This window comes from Thalassophryne amazonica, chromosome 9 (assembly GCF_902500255.1).
Source record: "Thalassophryne amazonica chromosome 9, fThaAma1.1, whole genome shotgun sequence".
Lineage (NCBI taxonomy): Eukaryota > Metazoa > Chordata > Actinopteri > Batrachoidiformes > Batrachoididae > Thalassophryne > Thalassophryne amazonica.
In genome coordinates this window covers 9,350,571-9,374,937 of record NC_047111.1, presented here as the reverse complement: position 1 = coordinate 9,374,937, position 24,367 = coordinate 9,350,571, and the positions used below count along the sequence as shown (strand labels likewise).

Genomic DNA, 24,367 nt, shown 5'->3' with positions numbered 1-24,367 from the left:
TGTGGTCAGTCTTGCCAGTGTAAATAGTGAACTTGAGTGTGTAGCCATTTCTTGAAACAGCCAACAAAAAGTTTTATGCCCCATTTTGGCTTGACCTTCAAATATTGTGTCATTCCAGTTTTTGCCTTCGTTGCCACCATCCTTTCTTCCACTGCCAGCTCCCTCCTCGGGTGGTAATAAACCTGGCAGGCACTGAGGATGTCATCATAAAGAGGCCTGACGCGAAACAGTTTGTCATGACCTGCTGTTCCATTTTTCTGTCATTTTCTACATCCTCATCTGGATGACTTAGATGGATGTTCCAGAATATCAGTCTAAATCTGTCTCTGGACATTACTTTCACTGGAAAGGGCACAGACAAAATATGACTTTGTTTCCAGTAGTCCATGGAGACTTGGCAGTGACACCGGCAGCATGTATATCAGAAGTCCAAAAAATTTGTACAGATCTTTTCAATGTCTGTCCAGTTGTATTTTTGTCCCTAATGCCTTGTTTTTTGCAGCAATTTTATTGGTGTTGGTGCAAATTGTTCTAAAAGTTGCAAAAAAACAAACAAAAAAAACAAAACAAAAGAAAATGGTCTTTTGGACTTTGGGTGGAAAGTGTATCAACCTGGACTCCTGGTATTCTCTGAGGCTGAAATCTACTTACTGCTGGACCACTGTCTGCATCCTCCTCTGTGTTCCAGCAGTCAGTGCTGGGGCATCTCTGCTGCATGTCCGAGTGGAGATCTGGATCACGAAACAGAAGCGCAAGTTCCGACCCTCTCTTCAGATCTCCGTGCGCACGTTGGTGGATCCACCTGCTTTGGTTGCTCCTCCCAAACAGAAGAGGGATCATCTCTTTCATGACCAGAATCGTCACTGTCTGTTTCAGACTCTGATGATGCGCTGCGCGCTCCGTCTTCCTCTAGTTCAAAACATAACTGAAGCGCTTCCTCCACATTCATAAAATGCATAATTTTTTACAAAAAACCCCAAACAACAAAACACTAACCACACACGCTTTCCACCAGTAACAAAGAGAAAACACACACACACACAATCAGACCTACATTGGGGTGGGTGGGCTCTGATCAAACACACGTGGGGTTAGTGACTTCTGATTGGTGGAAAATTCATGAGCCAGCCAACCAATGAGGAAGAAGGAGTCATATTTCTTCCCACCACTGTTGCTGCTGCAGTACAGAAGGAAATTATCCTTTTGGTTGCGTGTGTGTACATAAAAACGCAGTGAAAAATGACAATAATATTCATGAAAATGCATGGAGTAAAAATACTCATAAGTCAAGTTATACTAGGCCTATTAACAAAATTTAAAAAGTGCTATAAAGGCATCTCCACATTCAACATGCATTTAAAGGGAGCCTCAAGAGTGCAGCATTGATTGTTATGTCCACTTAATTAGGCCATGTGACTTTTTACGCGAGGGCGCATAATTCAACTCCAGAGGGTTAAGAATGGCTTAGGAAAAGCAGGAATCCAGATCCCTTACTAACAAAAATAATGCCTCACAAATGACATGTATCCAGCCAAAGAAAATTTCCATGAGTTTTTTCTTTTTGGCCAGTGTTGGTCCTTAAATGGTTCAGGAGTGTTCATGGATGGTTCATGGATTGGGGATTTTATCATATGTTGTGGGTTATGGTTGTCCTTTACTTTACATTTTTGCTTTGGGTTTGTTTCATTGCTTTCTCTTGTCTGTCACATAGGTGTTTGGTGGTGGGCAGTTCCCTTTCTGTTTTCCATGCCCTGCTTTGGACCTTTCCTGTGCACCTGTTCATCATCACTCACTCACCACACTCCGTATTTCAGCCTCTCTTGACTCTGTCTTCCCATGTGTGTCTTCATCTCCAGCCCTTTCTCTGCAGTTTTGTGTTATGAATCCTGATAGAATGATCTGGCCTGTTATGGATGCAGTTGGCTCAGACCCTGGAGGTGATGGTCTAGTGGTTAAGGTGATGGGCCAGAGGATCCTTGGTTCAAATCCCAACATGACCAGAAAATCACTAAGGGCCCTTGGGCAAGGTCCTTAATCCTCTATTGCTATTGTAGTGAGCACCTTGTGTGGCAGCAGCCTGACACTGGGGTGAATGTGAGGCATTATGGTAAAGGGCCTTGAGCATCTGATACAGATGGAAAATAGCTAGATAAATGCAATCAATTTAACATTTTTCAATTGGCAGTGCGTGCTCACAGCCAATAGTTTGCGCAACAAGAAGACTGGTTAGCCACACTGTGCGCCAAGTTTAGCACGTTATCCAAAGGCCAAGATTTGAGGAAGAACCCTCAAGCAGACCAGACTCAAAGGGATGACCCACTGCTTGGGCCATGATACAGACACAAATTACAGAACAATTCACAAAATGAATATACAGGAAATGCTGTTGGTGCACAGGACAGGAGGGTCTCCAGTACAAATACAACTCCCATCTCTGGATGGAGTTGCACCTTAGAGAGAAAAACAGAATCAGGCATCAGAAAGACAAGAAATACAGTATAATTTATCAGCATTAAGCAACAAGAACAGAAGAAATACTAAGGTGATTGCCGGCCACTAGCCCTAAGCTTCACTAAAAGACCCAGAATATATGTAAAGTTGAGTCTGTGGTACACTCCGTTTACTAATAAAATATGGGGGTTTTATCTATTTTTATTTTGTCGTATTTTGTATATTGTGACCTGCTGTTTCTTGCTTCTGCCAGATGAAAATTAGCTTGTAGCTAAATCTGGTCTGTGGAACACATTTGTTGTACAATGTTCCTGTAAAATAAATAAATAAATAAAATTAATTTAAAAGGGTAAAAAGCATAGTAAGATACTATGCCGGTATGCTACCCATATGAAAGGGAAAATAGGCGTGCCTTAAATTTGGACTTGAAAGTCTCCGCAGAATCTGACTGTTTTATTGATGCAGGGAGATCATTCCACAGAACAGGGGCACGATAAGAGAAAGCTCTATGACCCATAGACTTTTTATTCACCCTAGGGACACAAAATAGTCCTGCACCCTGAGAATACAAAGCGCGGGCCGGTATGTCGGGTTTAATTAGATCAGCTAAGTAGGGAGGTGCCAGTCTGTGAACAATTTTATAGGCTAGTAGCAGAACCTTAAAATCTGATCTTACTGGGACAGGAAGCCAGTGAAGTGACACCAAAATGGGTGTAATGTGGTCAAACTTTCTGCTTCCTGTCAAAAGTCTGAGAGCAGCATTTTGAACCAATTGGAGAGCCCTAATGCTGGATTGAGGTAAACCAGAAAATAGAACATTGCAGTCATCCAATGTAGAAGAGACAAATGCATGAATCAGGGTCTCAGCATCAGCCATAGTCAGGATGGGACAAGTCTTCACTATATTTCACAGGTGGAAGAAAGCAGTCCTCGTAATATTTCTAATGCAGAGGTCAAAGGACAATGTAGGATCAAAAATTACACCAAGGTCCCTCACTTTGTCAGAGTGATGTATGACACACAAGCCCAGGCTGAGCGTTAACTGGTCAAATTGATGCCAATGTCTCATTGGACCAAGAACCATCAGTCTTATCAGAGTGTAAAAGTAGGAAGTTTCTAGACATCCAGCTTCTCACTGTTGCAAGACAATCTTCTAAGGACTTTATGTGGATGAGATTACCAGCAGTTATTGGCATGTATAACAGTATCATCAGCATAGCAATGGAAGGTAATCCCAAAACGCCGCAATATGTGCACAAGGGGTGATATATCAAGGGAGAAAAGCAGGGGGCCTAAGATGGACCCCTGTGGAATCCCAAATTTCATGTCACTATAGTTAGAGGTAGTGTTATTGTACAAAACACAGTGAGAATGACTGGTCAAGTATGACGTCAACCGTGCAAGGGCACTCCCAGTAATCACAAAATTATTCTCCAACCTATGAAGTAGAATATGATGATCCACAAATGCAGCACTGAGATCTAACAGCACCAGAACTGCCGTGGTCTGAATCCATTGTAAGCAGATCATTCACTACTTTAGTGAGAGCCGTCTCTGTGGAATGATATTTTCTAAAAGCAGACTGCAGTGGCTCAAAGAGATTATTCTCAGTAAGATAGTCCACGAGCTGCCGTGACACCACTTTTTCCAGAATTTTAGAGCAAAATGATAGATTTGATATCAGCCGATAGTTTTTCAATACACTAGGGTCAAGATTAGGTTTCTTAAGTAATGGTTTAATCACATGTCTAATGTCTTCTTATTTTCTTCTCATGTCATCAATGTTTCCGTCTGAAAGGACAAATGTTGCATTCATGATTTGTCGTATTACTGTGCAGACAGCTGTCTGGTCAACAGCTGAATGGAGCAGGCAGTCACAATCCTGTCGATCGCTGTTCTTTCACCACGGCTTTACAAGTGTTCCATCATACATCTCCAGAGTGAAAGACGACTTGAATTCTTATGAAGCTGAAGCAGGGCGCATGTAGGGTGTCTGATTACACCATAGACGTCTGGCCACTAAGAGTGAGTGGAATCTCGTGGCTTTAACAGTATTTCAAGGACTTGCTGATCACGTCTGGGATGTGATTAGTTGATCGCTGTAGAGCTCCCTGAGGACCTGGATACGCTCATCGTGCTGGCCATCAAGGCAGACAGGAGGATGTCAGACCGACCCCAGTAGGAGACCCGGACTCTCTGCAACAGTTCGACCACACTGCCTTTACATTCCACAGAACCAGTCCGCTCCAGCTCTAATCCGTCTCGTAGCAACACTGAGGAGCCAATACAGGTGGGACACACTCTCCTCTCCACAGAGGAGCATTGTTGATGTTGGGAGGAGGGACTGTTTCTGCTGTCGTCAGCAGGGTCACATGATCTCTGGTGGCCAGGTCAGGGCTGCATCCACTCAGTTTAAGCCAACCGTACAGATGAGTCAAAATTTGATCACTTCTGCTTCTGCTCAAAATATGATTGCAACAAAACTAACCTCATAACGTGATTGTTCCGGTGTCCATTGACTCAGGTTCAGACCCTAATCTTTTGCATTCTTCTCTCACTAGGACCCCACACCTAAAGTTGTATCACCTCTCACACCCTCTGGTGGTTAATGCTGTGGATGGCAGTGCTTTGGGACAGATTACCAACCGGTTCAAATCAGTTCAATTAATAGTGCCTGAAAATCATTCCGAAGCTATTAGTTTTCACGTTTTGATAGCTATTTTGGGGCAGCCCTATCTTAAACAACACGATCCTAACTTCAATTGGACTGATGGACAAATTAGCTCTTGGTATCCCATGTGTACTAACACCTGTCTTGTAGGACGTCTGGATTCCCAGCCTATGTTCAACTCCAATCTCGCCTGGGTCCTGGCGTGTTATGATCTCATTCAAGTGTTTCGCAAGAGCAAAGCCACATCCTTACCTCCACACCATGACTACGATTGTGCCATAGACATACAATTGCTACTAGTCTGTAAAATTGTTCACACACTGGCACCTCCCTATCTAGTTGATCTAATTAGGTGAGGTCTAATTAGCAGTGAGGTTCATTGTGACGTGTGAGGTGCGTGTGCTTGGGCCCGGGTTGTGGCGCATTCAAGGGGAATCAGCAATGTTGGGGTTTGTGATTTTTAAAGTTGGAAATCAGTTAGTGTGGGTTTTTTTTTTTATTGTTGTGAGTGTGCAGGCACTAGACTGGCCTGCCTGCAGTCCAGACCTGTTGCCCTCTGAAAATGGGTGGCGCATTATGAAGTGCAAAATACGACAACAGAGACCCTGAACTGTTGAACAACTGAAGTCATACATCAAGCAAGAATGGGAAAGAATTCCACCTACAAAGCTTCAACAATTAGTGTCCTCAGTTCCCAAACGCTTATTGAGTGTTGTTAGAAGGAAAGGTGATGTAACACAGTGGTAAACATACCACTGTCCCAGCTTTTTTGAAATGTGTTGCAGGCATCCATTTCAAAATGAGCAAATATTTGCAGAAAAACAATAAAGTTTATCAATAAGGATGAGCGAGTACACCACTATCTGTATCTGTTCAACCATCTAAATTATCTGTATCTGTACTTGGAGTGGCCGTGGCCTAAACTGGAAGTGGGTGTGGTTTAACCCAAAATGGCTGGGGCTTAAATTAGTGCATTATTTTAAGTCTGTAATTGATATGGATTGATCAGAAGTTGCTATATGTATTGTTTATTTGAAAACTATTTACATTACAGCCTCAAAATTGAGATTCAATGTTTTTGATCACAATAGCAAAGGAACTATTTTATAGAACAAGTTTTTTATAAACTCAGAACATGAACATGTTTTTGATCACAGTAGTAAAGGAACTATTTTAGAGAACAAGTTTTTTATAAACTCAGAACATGAACATGTTTTTGATCACAGTAGTAAAGGAACTATTTTATACAACAAGTTTTTTATAAACTCAGAATAAGAACATGTTTTTGATCACAATAGTAAAGGAACTATTTTATAGAACAAGTTTTTTATAAATCAGTACATGAACATGTTTTTGATCACAATAGTAAAGGAACTATTTTAGAGAACAAGTTTTTTATAAACTCAGAACATGAACATGTTTTTGATCACAGTAGTAAAGGAACTATTTTATACAACAAGTTTTTTATAAACTCAGAATAAGAACATGTTTTTGATCACAATAGTAAAGGAACTATTTTATACAACAAGTTTTTTATAAACTCAGAATAAGAACATGTTTTTGATCACAATAGTAAAGGAACTATTTTATACAACAAGTTTTTTATAAACTCAGAATAAGAACATGTTTTTGATCACAATAGTAAAGGAACTATTTTATACAACAAGTTTTTTATAAACTCAGAATAAGAACATGTTTTTGATCACAATAGTAAAGGAACTATTTTATACAACAAGTTTTTTATAAACTCAGAATAAGAACATGTTTTTGATCACAATAGTAAAGGAACTATTTTATACAACAAGTTTTTTATAAACTCAGAACATGAACATGTTTTTGATCACAATAGTAAAGGAACTATTTTTTAGAACAAGTTTTTTATAAACTCAGAACATGAACATGTAATTCATACTTTTGTCCACATTTATTTTATATGTATTTGTTAATACCATTACTGTAGGTTTAACTACACTATTATACTTTATACCCTAATTACCGTTTTTGTTTATCGTGTTAGCTTGCTGGGTACGGTTGGCTTATTAATGGCTAATTTAGCTCTTCTACTATAACTAGCTAATTTTTGTTTACAGTTTCATTTTACATCATGTAGATTTTTAATGATTCATCAGTTTATGTGTTCTTTTAAAGATATCAACATATAGTACCTAAGTTCTTAGGTTTCCATTTGATAGCATAATGATTATACTTTTTATTTTTCTATAGTATGCTAACAGAGTTACTTTAGATAGATACCAATACACTCACACACTTATAGCTTCTCTTTCTATAATAAAATACCAGATTTATAGCTTAGCCTACTAACTATATTTAATTGTACTACTAGTCAACATACTAAATTACCTATACTACAATCTTCTCCTGTGATGTCTTATCTGTCTTATGTCTTATTATTTATTATATTATACATACTTTTTTCTTGAGCCACTTGGGTGGATAGGGAGAGTTCCGATGGGATAAAAAAGCTTTTCAACCTACCATCCCTGGTTCTCAAGACCAGGCAGTGGGTCTACTCTACTCTTTTCTACTCTCCTATTTTACTCTTCCTTTTTAGATATACCTTTGTATACTGGCATAGTTCCACCTTAGAATTGGAATATAATATATAAAATATACCTTACTGAATTTTCATGTTTTTGATCACAATAGTAAAGGAACTATTTTAGAGAACAAGTTTTTTTTATAAACTCAGAACATGAACATGTTTTTGATCACAATAGTAAAGAAACTATTTTATAGAACAAGTTTTTTTATAAACTCAGAACATGAACATGGTTTTGATCACAATAATAAAGGAACTATTTTATAGAACAAGTTTTTTTTAATAAACTCAGAACATGAATATGTTTTTGATCACAATAATAAAGGAACTATTTTATAGAACATGTTTTTTATAAACTCAGTGAAAGGTCTGAAGGGCGGAATAGGCTGGACTCAAATGCAGGACTCTGACAACAAGCTCTGTAAAGCCTGGTTCACACGGCAGGATAATTAGGCCGGTATCGGACCCGATCTTCCCCTTCTGACAATCTTAAGGACGCCCCGACAATCGTGATAACGTCAAAGATAATCTTATCAGATATTCCTGCCGTGTGTGGTGTGTTCAGAGCACTCTGATCTGCTCGAAAGGGCATCAGGAGCGCTCCAATCGCAAATCGGGGATATTCAACATGTTGGATTTTTTTGGCCCGATATCGCAGCGTGTGTTGTGTCCTCTGACCACAAACGAGCACACAGCCTGCTGAATGTGACATGCAGCCAATCAGAAAGCGAGGTGACGGACGTACAGAGTGGAAAATAAAATCAAAACAGCTGTTCTGACTTACCAGAAAGTCCGGTGGTCGCGCTGTATCCACTCCTTTAAAGAACACCTTTTCTTTTTCTTTTTGTGTTTTCCCCTCTGTTTTAAATAGTCCACAAAGTACCTCCATTTGTTTACTCTGAAGTCACGTTTAATCTCAAGAGATTTTGCGAGATTTCCTGTCTGAACTCTAAATGTTCGTGTGTGAAATCTGTTCGTGTGTGGTGTTGTTGTTATTACCGTGTGGCTGAACACTAAACACTGTACGACCAAACCTGTTAGAGCTATGATTTTTTATCTTTACATGTGTGCTTTCTCAGGTTTTGGAAACCTAAAGATAATTTTAAAAACCTGTTGTGTAAACCAGGCTTAAGACACAGCAGTTTACTGAAACAGTAAACGAGGTTCGGTACACGGAAAGGCAGTCCAACAAGAGTAATACAAACACAAACATCAGGCAGTAGGCGCAGTCGAGGATACAGGCAGGTCGTCATAACACACGTGAAGCAGGCAGGACAAGAATACAATACAGAGCTGGAGAGTAGGCACAAGGCGCAACAATCTGGTGAAGAAATGAGGCAAACAAAGGAGCTTATGTACACCCAGGTGATGAGGTACAGATTGAGAGCAGGTGTGTGTGGAACACCCCAGAAAGAAGGAGTGGCCAGGGAGAAGGACACACCCACCACCAGAAAACACAGACAGACAACAGAGAAAGCGACAGACAGATCCAAACAGGAAAAAAAAAACCCCAGCAAAAGACAAAACAAAATAAGCAAACCAAAACTAGGAAAGCAGCAAACAGGACCCAAAGCCTGACACTCAGAACATGAACATGTTTTTGATCACAATAGTAAAGGAACTATTTATAGAACAAGTTTTTTTAATAAACTCAGAACATGAACATGTTTTTGATCACAATAATAAAGGAACTATTTATAGAACAAGTTTTTTTTAATAAACTCAGAACATGAACATGTTTTTGATCACAATAATAAAGGAACTATTTATAGAACAAGTTTTTTTTAATAAACTCAGAACATGAATATGTTTTTGATCACAATAATAAAGGAACTATTTATAGAACAAGTTTTTTTTTAATAAACTCAGAACATGAACATGTTTTTGATCACAATAATAAAGGAACTATTTATAGAACAAGTTTTTTTTAATAAACTCAGAACATGAATATGTTTTTGATCACAATAATAAAGGAACTATTTATAGAACAAGTTTTTTTAATAAACTCAGAACATGAATATGTTTTTGATCACAATAATAAAGGAACTATTTATAGAACAAGTTTTTTTTAATAAACTCATAACATGAATATGTTTTTGATCACAATAATAAAGGAACTATTTATAGAACAAGTTTTTTTTAATAAACTCAGAACATGAATATGTTTTTGATCACAATAATAAAGGAACTATTTATAGAACAAGTTTTTTTAATAAACTCAGAACATGAATATGTTTTTGATCACAATAATAAAGGAACTATTTATAGAACAAGTTTTTTTTTAATAAACTCAGAACATGAACATGTTTTTGATCACAATAATAAAGGAACTATTTTATAGAACAAGTTTTGTTTTTTTTTATAAACTCAGAACATGTATATGTTTTTGATCACAATAATAAAGGAACTATTTTACAGAACAAGGTTTTTTATAAACTCAGAACATGAATGTTAAGTGTATGAATGAATAACAGAACAGCCTCAGAACTGACATTCATTGTAGTAGGAAATTATGAACTGCTAAGTATACATGAACAAGAGTTGTCATACTCAATATAACTTCCTTTTTTATTTTACAATCAAACTGTGATTTTTTTCAATTGTTTGTTTTTACTACCTAACGTTCTTGGCATTTTTTTCCACAAAGTTAAACAATATTGATTAAGCTGTGTGTGTCTGTCTGTGTCTGTGTGTGCATGTGCGTCTGTGTGTGTGTGACTGAGTGACTGTGAGAGGGAGAGAGAGGTTGTTCTACTGACCAATTTACTTTTATGAACTGCAGTGAGAGAGTGTCAGACAAAAATATTAATATAGGCTACTTTGTGTGTTCAGCTACATGTGTAAATGGTCTGTAAGACTGTTTATTTTCTAATTATCTGTGTGAAATTGATGATTCATGCAAACATCCAGTGATGGCAAACAGGGAAATAATATGTCAGCCTTGTTCACTGTATTCTTTTCAAAAACACCGTGTTCAGTTAGAGCAAAGTTTTCCAACTGACTTCATATCATCAACAAAATGAAGAGCAAACGGTTTTAAAAAAAAAACGACCGGAGTGGAGGCAGTGACCGACATGACATGAGCCATTTTCAGCTCTGTCTTGTCAAAAGCACCGCGTACAATACAAAACAAGTTCACCAAGTAACTTTAAATATCATACAAACTGAAAAAGAGGTGAGCTGAAGAGAGAGCACAGAACGGAAGCCAAGCACAGAGAGAGATTCTGTGTGTGTGTGTGTGTGTGTGTGTGTGTGTGTGTGTGTGTGTGTGTGTGTGTGTGTGTGTGTGTGTGTGTGTGTGAGAGAGAGAGAAGCTGCAGACAGACTGTGTCTGTGTAGGGAGGGGCGGGTGCTGTGTGTGACTGGCCAGTCACAGAGCACGAAGACAGTCAGTTAGCCAATGAGAATTTTCCTTCAGCACGAGCACAGATATTGATGAGTTTTATTCGGATCATGCTCGTACTCGTCAAAAATGCTTCATCTGTACCGGATACTCGTCTGAAACAAATATCTGGCTCGACCCTATTTATCATTTTGAACATTAACAACAAAAAAAATGTTCAAAGGGAATGACATTTCAGGACTCTGAGGAAGATGTGACTCTCACATCAAAACGTCAGTCCCTTTGAACATTTTTTTTCAGCACCTTATTAAAGACTTTTTGCACTTATTTCTGTGCTGCACCAGTTATTTCTTCTTTTTTACAAATTGGTCCTGCCTGGTTGCACCAGATTTGTTTGTGCTGTGCAGAAGCGCGGTGAACTCTTTGTCTTTGTATTAAATATCTTGTCTTTGTGGTGTATTCAATTGAATATAGGTTGAAGAGGATTTGCAAATCATTGTATTCTGTTTTTATTTACATTTTACACAATGTCCCAACTTCATTGGAATTGGGGTTGTATTATAGAGACTTGGCAAGGTAAATTATCACTGAATTTAAGCAAAATGAAATATGGAATCTTTGGGAATTGCTCAAGTAATGGGGACAGTGTGCTGGTGGACAGGTGCCTCTGGGGGGAACCACCCCAGTGACTCTGGCCCTGGGACCTCGACCCCAAGGGTCATGTTGCAAATTCTTGCCCTGATGGGTGGTCCCAGGTTGGATATTGACCTGCTGCTTGAGGGGTTTTGGGTTTTATGTGTCACTGCTTCAGTCTTGTGTGAGGATTGGATTTCTGCAGTCTGTCAGTGGGTTGCTGATCTGTTGTCCTTGTGGTTGCTTTGTGCATTCTGATGGTGTGGGGTACCAGTTCTTTGGCTGCATGTGTCATTTCACACAGGAGCCAGGGTGCTGTATGCTCCGTGGTACTTAGTGTGTCTGTAGGATCCATATGGAGCCACATCTGCAGTTTGGGGATATGTGGCATTGTAGTTACTGCTGAGATAATCAAGTCTCTACAAGTTCTGCAATTTCACCTGTTGCTTGGTAGAAAATCAGGGTTATGAAGGATGGACATGTGTGCATATCTTTAAGTTTGATGTAAATCGTATGTTTACATTAATGTGAAGTTTGCACCGTGTTATTTGTGTTTCTGTTTTCAGTAATAATATCTGATTGAGATCAGGAAAGTCACTGTGAACTGAACTGTACATGTACCGGCTGGTGGGTTTTAATTGGCTGGTTTGAGGGCGTGTGCACAGAGTGATTGGTCAAGTGTGTGAGTGAGGCGGGGTTTCGGTGTTTCTGCGGACTAAAGTGGAGAGGACAGTTTTTTTTTGTTTTGTTTTGTTTTGTTTTTTAAGCCAATTTTATTGACAGTTCAAGAACAACAAAATAACAATGATAACACAATCCAAGCACAAAAGAGGGGAAAAAGAAAAGAAGAAGAAAAAAAAACACAAGAGGTAACATGCACTCTAGGGGTTTTCATTAAGTTTACAGTCTTTAACAAAATTATATATTTTGATACAATTTTTCTTCATAAATTTAAGTGACTGAAAGAACAGACAAAGCTCTCTGTGAAAAACATTGAAGTTTGGTTTGGTCTTCATATATTTGTTTTTGTGAATGAAAAATTTCCCCATCATTAATAAAACATTCAAAGCTCAATCTTGCAGTCTATCATCTACAGCTATACCAAATAAGACATTCTCTTTGCCCAAATGTGACGGAGATGCAAATTCTGATTAACACCAGAAACAGAAGTCCTCCCAGAAAGCATTCACAAATACACAATCAAAAAACAAGTGATCAACAGTCACAATTTCACACTCACAGAAGGTGCAAGAATTCTCTTCAAAACCAAATCGAATTCTCAGAAATTCTTTGGAATGAAATATGTGATTGATCATTTTGAAATGAACTTCCTTTATTTTTGGAGAGACAGGAAATTTTATGTATTTGCATCTTAATTTGTTCACTTCCTCTTTGGAAAAGTATTTAGAAATCAGATTTCTGTGAGATGATATAGGATACAATTTTCTGACAAATAAACAACGTATGAAGGTGTTGGGCAAATTTGGATTAGTGACAGATTGATGATTGAGGAATAAATTATATGACAATAGGATCAATGGCTGAGGAAGTGCTTTGATTACAGTGTTATATTGTTTTCTGTCATTTAACATGAATTTAGAAGAAATGTTTTCAAAAGGAAAAACATTTCCAGAATCTGCAGTCGAGCTAGCAGGCCGCACGCTACACCTGCAGGACAGAACCAGTGATTCGGGTAAGTGCAGAGGTGGAGGGCTCTGTGTTTATGTGAACCGTGAGTGGTGCTGCAGCAGTAGGGTCATTGACTCTCACTGTTCTCCTGATTTAGAGGTGCTGGCAGTCTCGTGAATACTTTTTTATCTCCCAAGGGAGTTCACAGTAGTTGTTGTGTTTGCCGTTTACATCCCACCTGATGCTAACGTTAGCACATCCCTTAGCATCTTGCTTGCCTGTGTAACTAAACAGCAGCTGGCCCACCCAGATGGCGTTTGTATTGTTGCTGGTGACTTCAACCAAGCGTGTTTGGACTTTGGACCATGTCTACACAACCATAAAACATGCATACAAAGTCACTCCCCTCCCCCATCTTGCTGGATCTGACCATCTCTGCCTGTCCCTCACCCCCACCTACACCCCCTGCTGAGGCGAACAAAGTCACAACAAAAGACTATCCAAACCTGGCCTGAGGGAGCGCTCTCCCAGCTACAGGACTGCTTCTCACGGACTGTATAGGATTTATTTTCCAGCCACAACCTGCAGGAGTACACTGACACCGTACTCTCTTACATTAAGAACTGTGTTGACACTGTCACCGTCAACAAAAGGGTCAGGGTTTTTCCAAACCAGAAGCCCTGGATGAACAGCGCAGTTCAGTCCCTATTAAAAAGCCACAACACTGCCTTTAAATCAGGAGACAGGGCCCTGTACAGCGCAGCCAGGTCCAATCTGAAAAGAGGCATCAGGGAGGCCAAGGCTGCCTACAAGAAAAAGATAGAGGACCACTTCGCTGTAAATGACCCCAGAAGGATGTGGCAGGGAATAAATCATATAACCAACTACAGAAGCAGCAACCCAGGAAATGCTAGGTCTGACGCCTCACTGGCAGAGGAGCTGAACCGCTTCTTTGCCCACTTCGAAGCAGACAGACCAGCAGCAACTCCACACCCACCACCCTCCAGCACTAGCACACTAACACTTCAGGAACATAAAGTCAGACGTGTGCTGAAGGCGGTGAACCCAAGGAAAGCGGCCGACCCTGATGGTGTACCTGGCAAGGTACTCAAAGCGTGCGCTGACCAACTGGCTGGAGTTTTCACTCTGCCTCAAATCTTCCACCATCATTCCAGTCCCAAAGAAGTCAGCAGTGGAGAGCATAAATGACTACAGGCCTGTTGCACTTGTGCCTGTGGTCATGAAGTGCTTTGAAAGACTGGTCTCTAAGCACATCAGGGCCTGCCTGCCTCCCACTGTGGACCCCCACAGGGCAAACCGCTCCACAGAGGACGTTATCACCACAGCTCCCCACACTGCGCTGAGCCACCTGGAGCACCAGGGGAGCTATGTGAGGATGCTCTTCCTGGACTTACTGACAATACTGTGAGAAATCTTGGAGTCATTTTTGATCAGGATATGTCATTCAAAGCGCATATTAAACAAATATGTAGGACTGCTTTTTTGCATTTATGCAATATCTCTAAAATCAGAAAGGTCTTGTCTCAGAGTGATGCTGAAAAACTAATTCATGCATTTATTTCCTCTAGGCTGGACTATTGTAATTCATTATTATCAGGTTGTCCTAAAAGTTCCCTAAAAAGCCTTCAGTTAATTCAAAATGCTGCAGCTAGAGTACTGACGGGGACTAGAAGGAGAGAGCATATCTCACCCATATTGGCCTCTCTTCATTGGCTTCCTGTTAATTCTAGAATAGAATTTAAAATTCTTCTTCTTACTTATAAGGTTTTGAATAATCAGGTCCCATCTTATCTTAGGGACCTCGTAGTACCATATCACCCCAATAGAACGCTTCGCTCTCAGACTGCAGGCTTACTTGTAGTTCCTAGGGTTTGTAAGAGTAGAATGGGAGGCAGAGCCTTCAGCTTTCAGGCTCCTCTCCTGTGGAACCAGCTCCCAATTCAGATCAGGGAGACAGACACCCTCTCTACTTTTAAGATTAGGCTTAAAACTTTCCTTTTTGCTAAAGCTTATAGTTAGGGCTGGATCGGGTGACCCTGAACCATCCCTTAGTTATGCTGCTATAGACGTAGACTGCTGGGGGGTTCCCATGATGCACTGTTTCTTTCTCTTTTTGCTCTGTATGCACCACTCTGCATTTAATCATTAGTGATCGATCTCTGCTCCCCTCCACAGCATGTCTTTTTCCTGGTTCTCTCCCTCAGCCCCAACCAGTCCCAGCAGAAGACTGCCCCTCCCTGAGCCTGGTTCTGCTGCAGGTTTCTTCCTGTTAAAAGGGAGTTTTTCCTTCCCACTGTAGCCAAGTGCTTGCTCACAGGGGGTCATTTTGACCGTTGGGGTTTTACATAATTATTGTATGGCCTTGCCTTACAATATAAAGCGCCTTGGGGGCAACTGTTTGTTGTGATTTGGCGCTATATAAAAAAATTGATTAGATTAGATTAGACTTCCGCTCAGCCTTCAACCACATCATCCTGGTCCAGAAAATGACACATCTGGGCATCTCCATCCCCATCTGTCAGTGGATCAAGGACTTCCCCACAAACCCTAACCCACCTTTCCTCCACCATCACACTCAGCACCGGTTCCCCTCAAGGCTGTGTACTGAGCCCCCTCCTGTTCAACCTTTACACGTACAACTGCTCTCCGACCCATCCCACAAACACCATCATAAAGTTTGCAGATGATACCACTGTGGTTGGGCTCATCTCAACGGGGATGAGTCTGATTACAGAGATGAGGTCAATCGACTGACAGCGTGGTGTTCAGCTGAACAACCTGCCGCTGAACAAGACAAAAACAAAAAAAAATAATCCTGGACTTCAGGAAGGGCAGGGCTGACCCAGCCCCACTCTACATCCAAGGGGACTGTGTGGAAAGGGTCAGCTCCATCAGGTTCCTGGGAGTGCAGCTCTCTCACAGCTTCTCCTGGACTGCCAACACCACACTGGTGGTGAAGAAAGCCCAGCAAATTACAATGACAATAAAGGCGATTCTGATTCTGATTATCCGCTAGCTGGGTGATGGCTAGCTGTTTGCCTAAAACACAAAGTTTCTCAAAATCTTTTTTTTTTTTTTTTAATCAGAGTTGCTAACATCTCTGCTGCAGCGATGAAAAGTAACGGAGAGATGGGGCAACCATGTTTAATGGCTTTGTTAATGGAAAATCTGGGAGAGACGCCATGTGGCAGTGAGATCACACTGTTTGTTTCTTTGTACAGTGTTCTGATTGAATTTATAAAGTTTGGTCCAAAACCAAATAATTCCAAAATGCGGAACATGAACTCGTGCTCAAGAAATTTAAATATAAAATAAAACCATCTTTAATTAAGTTATTGTAATCTACTCAGACTCAGACTCACTTTTATTGTCACTCGACCCTTACAGGCAGAATGAAATGCAGTTTCTCCAGGTCATGGTGTAGTTAACTGGGACTTTTTTTTTACCTAACATATAAACTTTTGCAATGTACAATATGCACACCCCTGTGGCCATAGAATATATATACAAGGCACAGGGTCAGCAGCAGCAGTTTTAGAGTATTAAGAAGGTGACAATGTGCATGTAGTGCAATGATACCATCTAGCAGGTCCAATAAAAGGTGTATACAGGGATGAGATTTTTCCATGGATTTCTGTGGATTTGACAGTCCTGGGGGTCGATTTTGTGAAATGTCCAAATCCGTTGAGAAAATTTTAGGGGTGGGGGGGTAAGAATGCAAAACAAAATTAATGCCAGGAGTACCTTTAAGGGCTTTCACAGTGGCGTATTTGTAGATCTGCTCATTGCAGTGTTGTGTTTCATTTAAATACGGCCGAAATACGCGCGTACTCAGTCTTTAACAGTGTTCTTTCATACTTGCAGCTGCGTGTGTTCGCGTTTTAATGTGCACACAGTCGCGTGTGCCATGCCGCACCAGTTTCAGTGCTGTTTTCTGCCTCTGTGGAAGTACGCTCTGTTCTCTACTGCATGGTGTGGTGCAGCTCAAAAACAGTCATTGACCATTATTATTATTATTATTTATTTATTTATTTGTTAGGCAGCGAGTGCGCGTTTATTTTAGAGTCACAGTTCTTTTCAGCTTTGATCAGACTGATCGATCAGGGTGTTTGATGAGCGCACCGACATGCAGCGAGTGCGCGTTTATTTTAAAGAGTCACAGCTCTGATTAGACACACAGAGAGAGAGAGAGAGAGAGAGAGAGTGGGTTTATTTTAAGGAGACTCAGACTCCTCAAATAATCTCTCTCTCTCTCTGACAGAGAGAGAGAGAGATTATGAAATGATGCGACACACTGAAACAGTCCTCATATATAATTAGTCCAGTATGATAAAGTGAAGCAATGATCTTGTGATACAGTGTTATAGGTGGAGATCACATCGACTAAATATAAACCTTATATGGTCTGACAGTTCAATGGACATAGAACATTGGATTATACATGTACATGTATGTTTGTTGACAAGTGTGCCATGCTGAAAGTGGAGAATGCTGAAAATCAAGTAAGTCTAGTTATGAAAAAATATTTTGGTCACAAAAAATACACATGTACAGTAGATGGTCTTAGTAAGGGTTTACAGTTTGAATTATAGATATGAACACCTGGCATTTATAGTAGTTTTTAATATCATTTTAGTGCAATTTACATGTTTTAAAACAGCAAAAATGCTTTGGCTCCGCCCTGGACCAGACGGGGCCTGCGGCCCCTGGACCCTGGCTTATTTTCCTCTGAAAATCGAATTTGCCAATCACATCCCTGTGTATATTGTTGTGAATTGATCATCCTTTCAGAAACCCTGATTGTGTGTCTGAAATAATCTGAGCCATCTCAGTTTTCAATCTGGAGGCAGGTTAAAATTTTATAGTCATTATTAAGCAGAGATATTGGTCTCAAATTATCAAATAACGTATAGTCTTTCCCCAGTTTAGGGATAAGGGTGATGATACCTTGTTTCATGGTAGTTGTAATAAGAAATCTATTTTAATACTGGGAAGAAAACATCTTTCAGGTGTCAATAAAAACTAATAGACCATCTGATCCAGGAGATTTATCTAAAGATAAGCATCTAATGGCTCCATAGTGAACTCTCTGAAGACATCATCCACTTTGGGAACCAGATCTTTAATGTGGTCAAAAAGGCATCAGCATCATGGGAGGAGCAAATAGAGGAGTAAAGCTCACTGTAGAACTGAAAGATTTCTTTTGTAATCTCTTTAGAATCTGTACATTCTTTGTCATTAAGTAGCAGTGTTTTACAGTATTTTGTTCTCGCCTTCTTTTTTCCAGTCTACAGAAGTAAGCTGAACCTCTCTCTCCCTCCACCACCCATCTTGCTCTAGATCTTTCAGACGCACCGTTGGCCTTGGTGATGTACTCCAAGGAGGATTGCAAAACGATGAGCTTTTATTTATCACCTTCATTTCGTGCAGGTTTGTGACAGATAGAGTTAATTTCCTCCACAATTTCCATCTCCTTTTGTTTACTTTCCCTGTTCAATCTTTTTCCATTAGTTATAGAAATCTGGTGTACCTTGAATTTTCAAAATTCCCATTTGTCTCTGTGGGTATTGAAATGCTGATCATTACTCATCTCATTGATTACAGTAGCGATTTCTTGACAGAACTGTTTATCCTTTAAGAGGTTAGAATTAAATTTCCATTAACCTTTATTCCTGGGACAAGCATTATTGAGTTGAATAGTGAGTGAAATCATACAATGATTTGTTAGTGGTGCAGCAGAAATGTTAGCTTTGGACAGTGGTGGGCACAGATAACCAAAAAATTAACCTTGATAACAGATAATCAGATAACTGAAAATTTATTTTTGATAAAGATAAACCGATGAACCACCTAAAAATGTATCAGAAGTTACAGATAACTGATAAATTCCAGTATTGTCTCTGGTACATTTGCAACTGCTAACAAGCTGAATTTGAGTTTTAACACCACAATCGCTTTTAGAAGCATAAAAAGCGATGGAAGACCCAAATAATGAGTAAGCACTTTTATGTTTGAACATGCTGCTCCCTTCTGGAAGCTACACAGCTGCTGCAGCACCCTGAGCTACCTACCAATCATGATGCTGCGGTCAGGCGGAGGTCTTGAAAAATAAAGGCTTAAAATATAACATATATCTTTTAATGTCGAATAATGCACTAATTCTGAGGTTTTGTAACAAAAACAGACAGAAGGAGTTATATGTTGGTCAGCTTTACAGAAGTCTTTTGGTCATCCTCCAGAAAGCATCCCCGTGGTACCTCATGCCGAACTGCACAGTCACCTGACGATGTTTGCCCTCCTCTTTTCTTCACAGTCGATGAACAGAGTCCACCACCATTTCCACGTGGTGCTAACTTGGACAGGATACTGGTGATGATTTCACGTCTTTTTCTTTCAAACTTTGAATTTTGAATTTTTAAGTTCTATCGCTGCTTATAACACTCCAGCTCTGCCACTTTTTCTCTTCCCTCTTTGTTTTCTACGGAGCCCTGGAAGTGTCATCATGTGGAGAGAAAGTGCGCACATTTTATTATATTGTGCGCTCATTTTATTATACTGTGCGCACGTTTTATTAATTTGAGAGCATGTTTTATTCATTTGTGGGCTCAATTCAAGGAAAACGTGTGCACTAATTATCATGGCCAGAAAAAAATATCACTTTAAGTCCGTATTTTCCTTGGTGATCTGTGGTATTTCTTTTTCCATGTCTTTAATCTTGACCTTGCATTCTTTTATCTCAGTTGCATTCATTTCCACCAGTCGAGAAACATTCACCACTATAACCACATTCTCTCTTAGTTGGTGTCCAAAGTCGTCAATTTTTCTATGGCAGCAACCAGCGGCAACTCTGGCACGGCTGAAGATTCCTTCACATTGTTCATTTTCACTGGTGGAGCTGAAGTCTTTGTGGGGGTAGCAAGAGAACGTTTTCTCTTCATGTTGGTATTGACGCCCATCGGGGAGTAATCGTGGTCACACCTGTTTGATACCGGCACTGTTGCAGCACTGTTGCTCACTTTTAAAGGAAGACTTTTCTGGTATCAGTCAGGGCAAATGTGTTAGAGCTTAGCAGAAGCCGTCCGCCGTCACAGTGGAAGTCCAGGACAGTACTACAAGGAAGCACTTCAACGGGAGCAGACACACTCCATTAAGGGAGAGCAGCTTTACTCTCTGACTGAGCTGACAGAGAGGAGTTTTTGACTCTGTACATCTACCCCAGACACGAACTCACCGCCACAGAGTGCAGAGAGAAACGCCAGACAGAAAGACGGGAGAGCCTGGAAACGGATGTATTCGGAGCAGCTAGTTGCAGGGGATGTGACGTGTTGAGGAGAGACACGGCTGATTCCAAGACGTCAGTCAGGTAGCCTATGTGTTACAATCTACACATTGTGTGTTTCTTTGCCGAGGTCTGCTGCAGCAGTGAGGTTCGTCGTGACATGGTCACATGTCGCACGGTGGCTGGAGGTGTTTCAGCACACTCAAAGCGGCAAATCCGTGGATTCTGGATAGCAGGCCTGGGACGTGATTACAAGACTAAACTTTGTGAATGTGTGTGTGTGTGTGTGGGCCCGGTTATGGTGAGTTCATGTGGAGTCGGAAAAACCTGTTTCTGAGATTTTAAGAGTTGGGAATCATTAAATGTTGGTTTGTTTTAATTGTAGGTTTGTTTTGTGTTTTGGCAGACGTCGGAATTATTTGTGGGGTTTTGAAAATGTGTCTTGCTGTGTTGAAAATTAAAGGAGTTATATGTTGGCAACAAACATTTCCCTCTGTGAATCACAATTCACTTACCAGCACCTACACCCAGTACAACACCCAGTCCAACACCCGGTCCTACACCCAATCCAACACCCAGTCCTACACCCGGTCCTACACCCTTTCCAACACCCAGTACAACACCCGGCCCTACACCCAATCAACACCTAGTACAACACCAAATCAACACCCAGTCAAACACCCAATTAACACCCAGTCCAATACCCAATACAACACCCAATTAACAGCCAGTCCAATATCCAATCAACACCTAGTACAACACCAAATCAACACCCAGTCCAACACTCAATTAACACCCAGTCCAATACCCAGTACAACACCCAATTAACACCCAGTCCAACACCCAGTCCAACACCCAATTAACACCCAGTCCAATACCCAGTACAACACCCAATTAACACCCAGTACAACACCCGGTGCTACACCCAATCAACACCTAGTACAGCACCAAATCAACACCCAGTCCAACATCCAATTAACACCCAGTCCAACACCCAGTCCTACACCCAATCAACACCTAGTACAACACCAAATCAACACCCAGTCCAACACCCAATTAACACCTAGTCCAATACCCAATCAACACCCAGTCCAACACCCAGTACAACATCCAGTTAACACCCAGTCAAACACCAAATCAACACACAGTAAAAAAGTCCCTTCGGCTGCTCCCTTGTTTGCACTCGGGGTCGCCACAGCAAATCCAAGGTGGATCTGCATGTTGAATTGGCACAGGTTTTACGCCGGATGCCCTTCCTGACGCAACTCCACATTACATGGAGAAATGTGGCAGGGGTGGGATTTGAACCTGGAACCTTCTGCACTGAAACCAAGCGCATTAACCACTTGGCCACCACCCCTGCTAAAATCAACACCCACTACAACACCCAATTAACACCCAGTCCAACACCCAATTAACACCCAGTACAACACCCAATTAACACCCAGTCAAACACCAAATCAACACCCAGTACAACACCCAATTAACATCCAGTCCAACACCCAATCCGACACCCAGTACAACACCCAATTAATACCCAGTCAAACACCAAATCAACACCCAGTCCAACACCCAATCCGACACCCATTACAACACCCAATTAACGCCCAGTCCAACACCCAATCCGACACCTATTACAACACCCAATTAACGCCCAGTCCAACACCAAATCAACACCCAGTCCAACACCCAATTAACGCCCAGTCCAACACCAAATCAACACCCAGTCCAAACACCCAGTACAACACCCAATTAACACCAGTCAAACACCAAATCAACACCCAGTACAACACCCAATTACACCCAGTCCAACCACTAAATCAACACCAGTCCAACACCCAATTAATACCCAGTCAAACACCATATCAACACCCAGTCCAACATCCAACACCCAATCCAACACCCAGTACAACACCCAATTAACACCCAGTCAAACACCAAATCAACACCCAGTCCAACACCCAATCTGACACCCAGTACAACACCCAATTAATGCCCAGTCAAACACCATATCAACACCCAGTCCAATACCCAATCTGACACCCAGTACAACACCCAATTAATGCCCAGTCAAACACCATATCAACACCCAGTCCAACACCCAATTAACACCTAGTCCAATACCCAATCAACACCCAGTCCATGTAATCATTGAACAGTGTAAGAGCCAGAGCACATCTCTGAGGAACACTATTATTCACTGAGAAGTAGTCTGGGATTCTTCCCCCTGTCCACACAACACTCACAGTGCCTGAGTATAGGCTGGCTACGATGTCCAGGAACTTGTTGGGAATCCAGTAGATGTGGAGGATGTCCCAGAGAGCAGCCCAATCAAATGAACCAAACAGTTTGTGAAACTCAGCAGAGTTTCACAATATTCAAGCTGGCTTTTTGCAGAACTCAGATGTAAGGACAAGTAGAACTCAGCGTTCATGCTAACACTAACAAGAAAAAGGTCATTGCTCACCCCAAACTTTTGCAGGTCCATAGCCAGTCCATAGTACGCAAAGCTGGTGGAGAACCTGCAGAAAAAGACAAAGTGATCACTGAAACAAACTTCCTAGAAACAAACACAGCAATTCACAGCCTCGCGGTCGGAACCCCTCCAGTAGGTCTCAAGTCTGAGAGTCAAGACATGATTGAATTCTTACGGCAAAAAAAATGTGATTTCACTCAGGAATTGTTAGCTATTGAGCAAAGATAATTCCAGTTGTGTTCTGTCTGTTCACAGTGACGTTCAGAAGAAGCCATGTAAATCACTTTCACTCCATCTGTTCATTGTGACTGTTAAGTGGACTCGGTATCTCATATTCTGTTGGGACTTTCTGCTGGTCAGTAATAAATGGACTGTATTTCTGTCAAACTTCATCAGCTGACATTTTCATACAAGGAAACAGATCAAATCTATCATGTCTCCCATGTGCCTTCTGGCAAACTGTGTCTGACATGTCATATCTTGGAGAAAATTCTTCACAGTAACAAGTGGTGCAACCAACAAAAGTTTCTCCAGTAAAATCCACAGTAGCCTGTAACTCCTTCAGAGGTGTCTGGGTGTCTTGGTGGCTTCTCTCCAGGGCTGGATCCAGAGTGAAAATCTGACAGATGTATTTTTGCCCAATGATAAAATAAAAATCGTACGCGTCTTGTTATTCAATAATCTTCATTCTTTTATTTGTGTGCAACATACACTGTCACACTTCTTTTAATATATATTTATTACACTTCATGGACCATAGTGAACACTTCTTATGTGTATAAATATGATGTCCTAAAAAACAACACTATAACAAAAACTGACTAAACAGGATCAATTGTTGCCAAAATCTTTCAATTATACTGAATCTATATATGATTTTTATTTCAATTGATACTGATATGATATGAGCATTTAAAAGTAAGGAGCGGCAAATCAGGAAGTTTCACAACCTTTTAGTGCAGAAAAGGTGTACTTCAGTGGGAGTATTTTTAAAGATACACCCAGACAAATTAGTGACAACAGGGAAAATTGGGTAAAGAATCTCTCCAACAGGGTTCTTACACAGACAGAAAAGGATGTGCTCGCGAAAGGACTAAATTTCTCAGTGACCCCTAAACATATTCCGACAGTAGATTACATCACTGCAGTAGAGTCAGCATTAAACATAACAGTTGTCAGAGTCAGAACTGGGGACCTCCGACTAAGAGTCACAGCAGTGCTTAACAGCGCTAAGCCTCGTCCGTCCAACATCACAGGAGAAAACGGAAAGCTTTGTCAGCACTGCAAAAGGACCAAAGCATCCT

At 40.7% G+C, this 24,367-nt stretch overlaps 1 protein-coding gene across 1 annotated transcript in view; it reads right to left on the bottom strand.

The window, feature by feature from the left end:
- oatx (organic anion transporter X) overlaps positions 1 to 24,367 on the bottom strand; it is a 144,364-nt gene that overhangs the window by 22,383 nt on the left and 97,614 nt on the right. Inside the window, exon 10 of the mRNA XM_034177548.1 lies at positions 23,055 to 23,109. Coding sequence (XP_034033439.1) covers positions 23,055 to 23,109 — 55 coding nt within the window. The remainder of the gene's footprint in view (positions 1 to 23,054; positions 23,110 to 24,367) is intronic.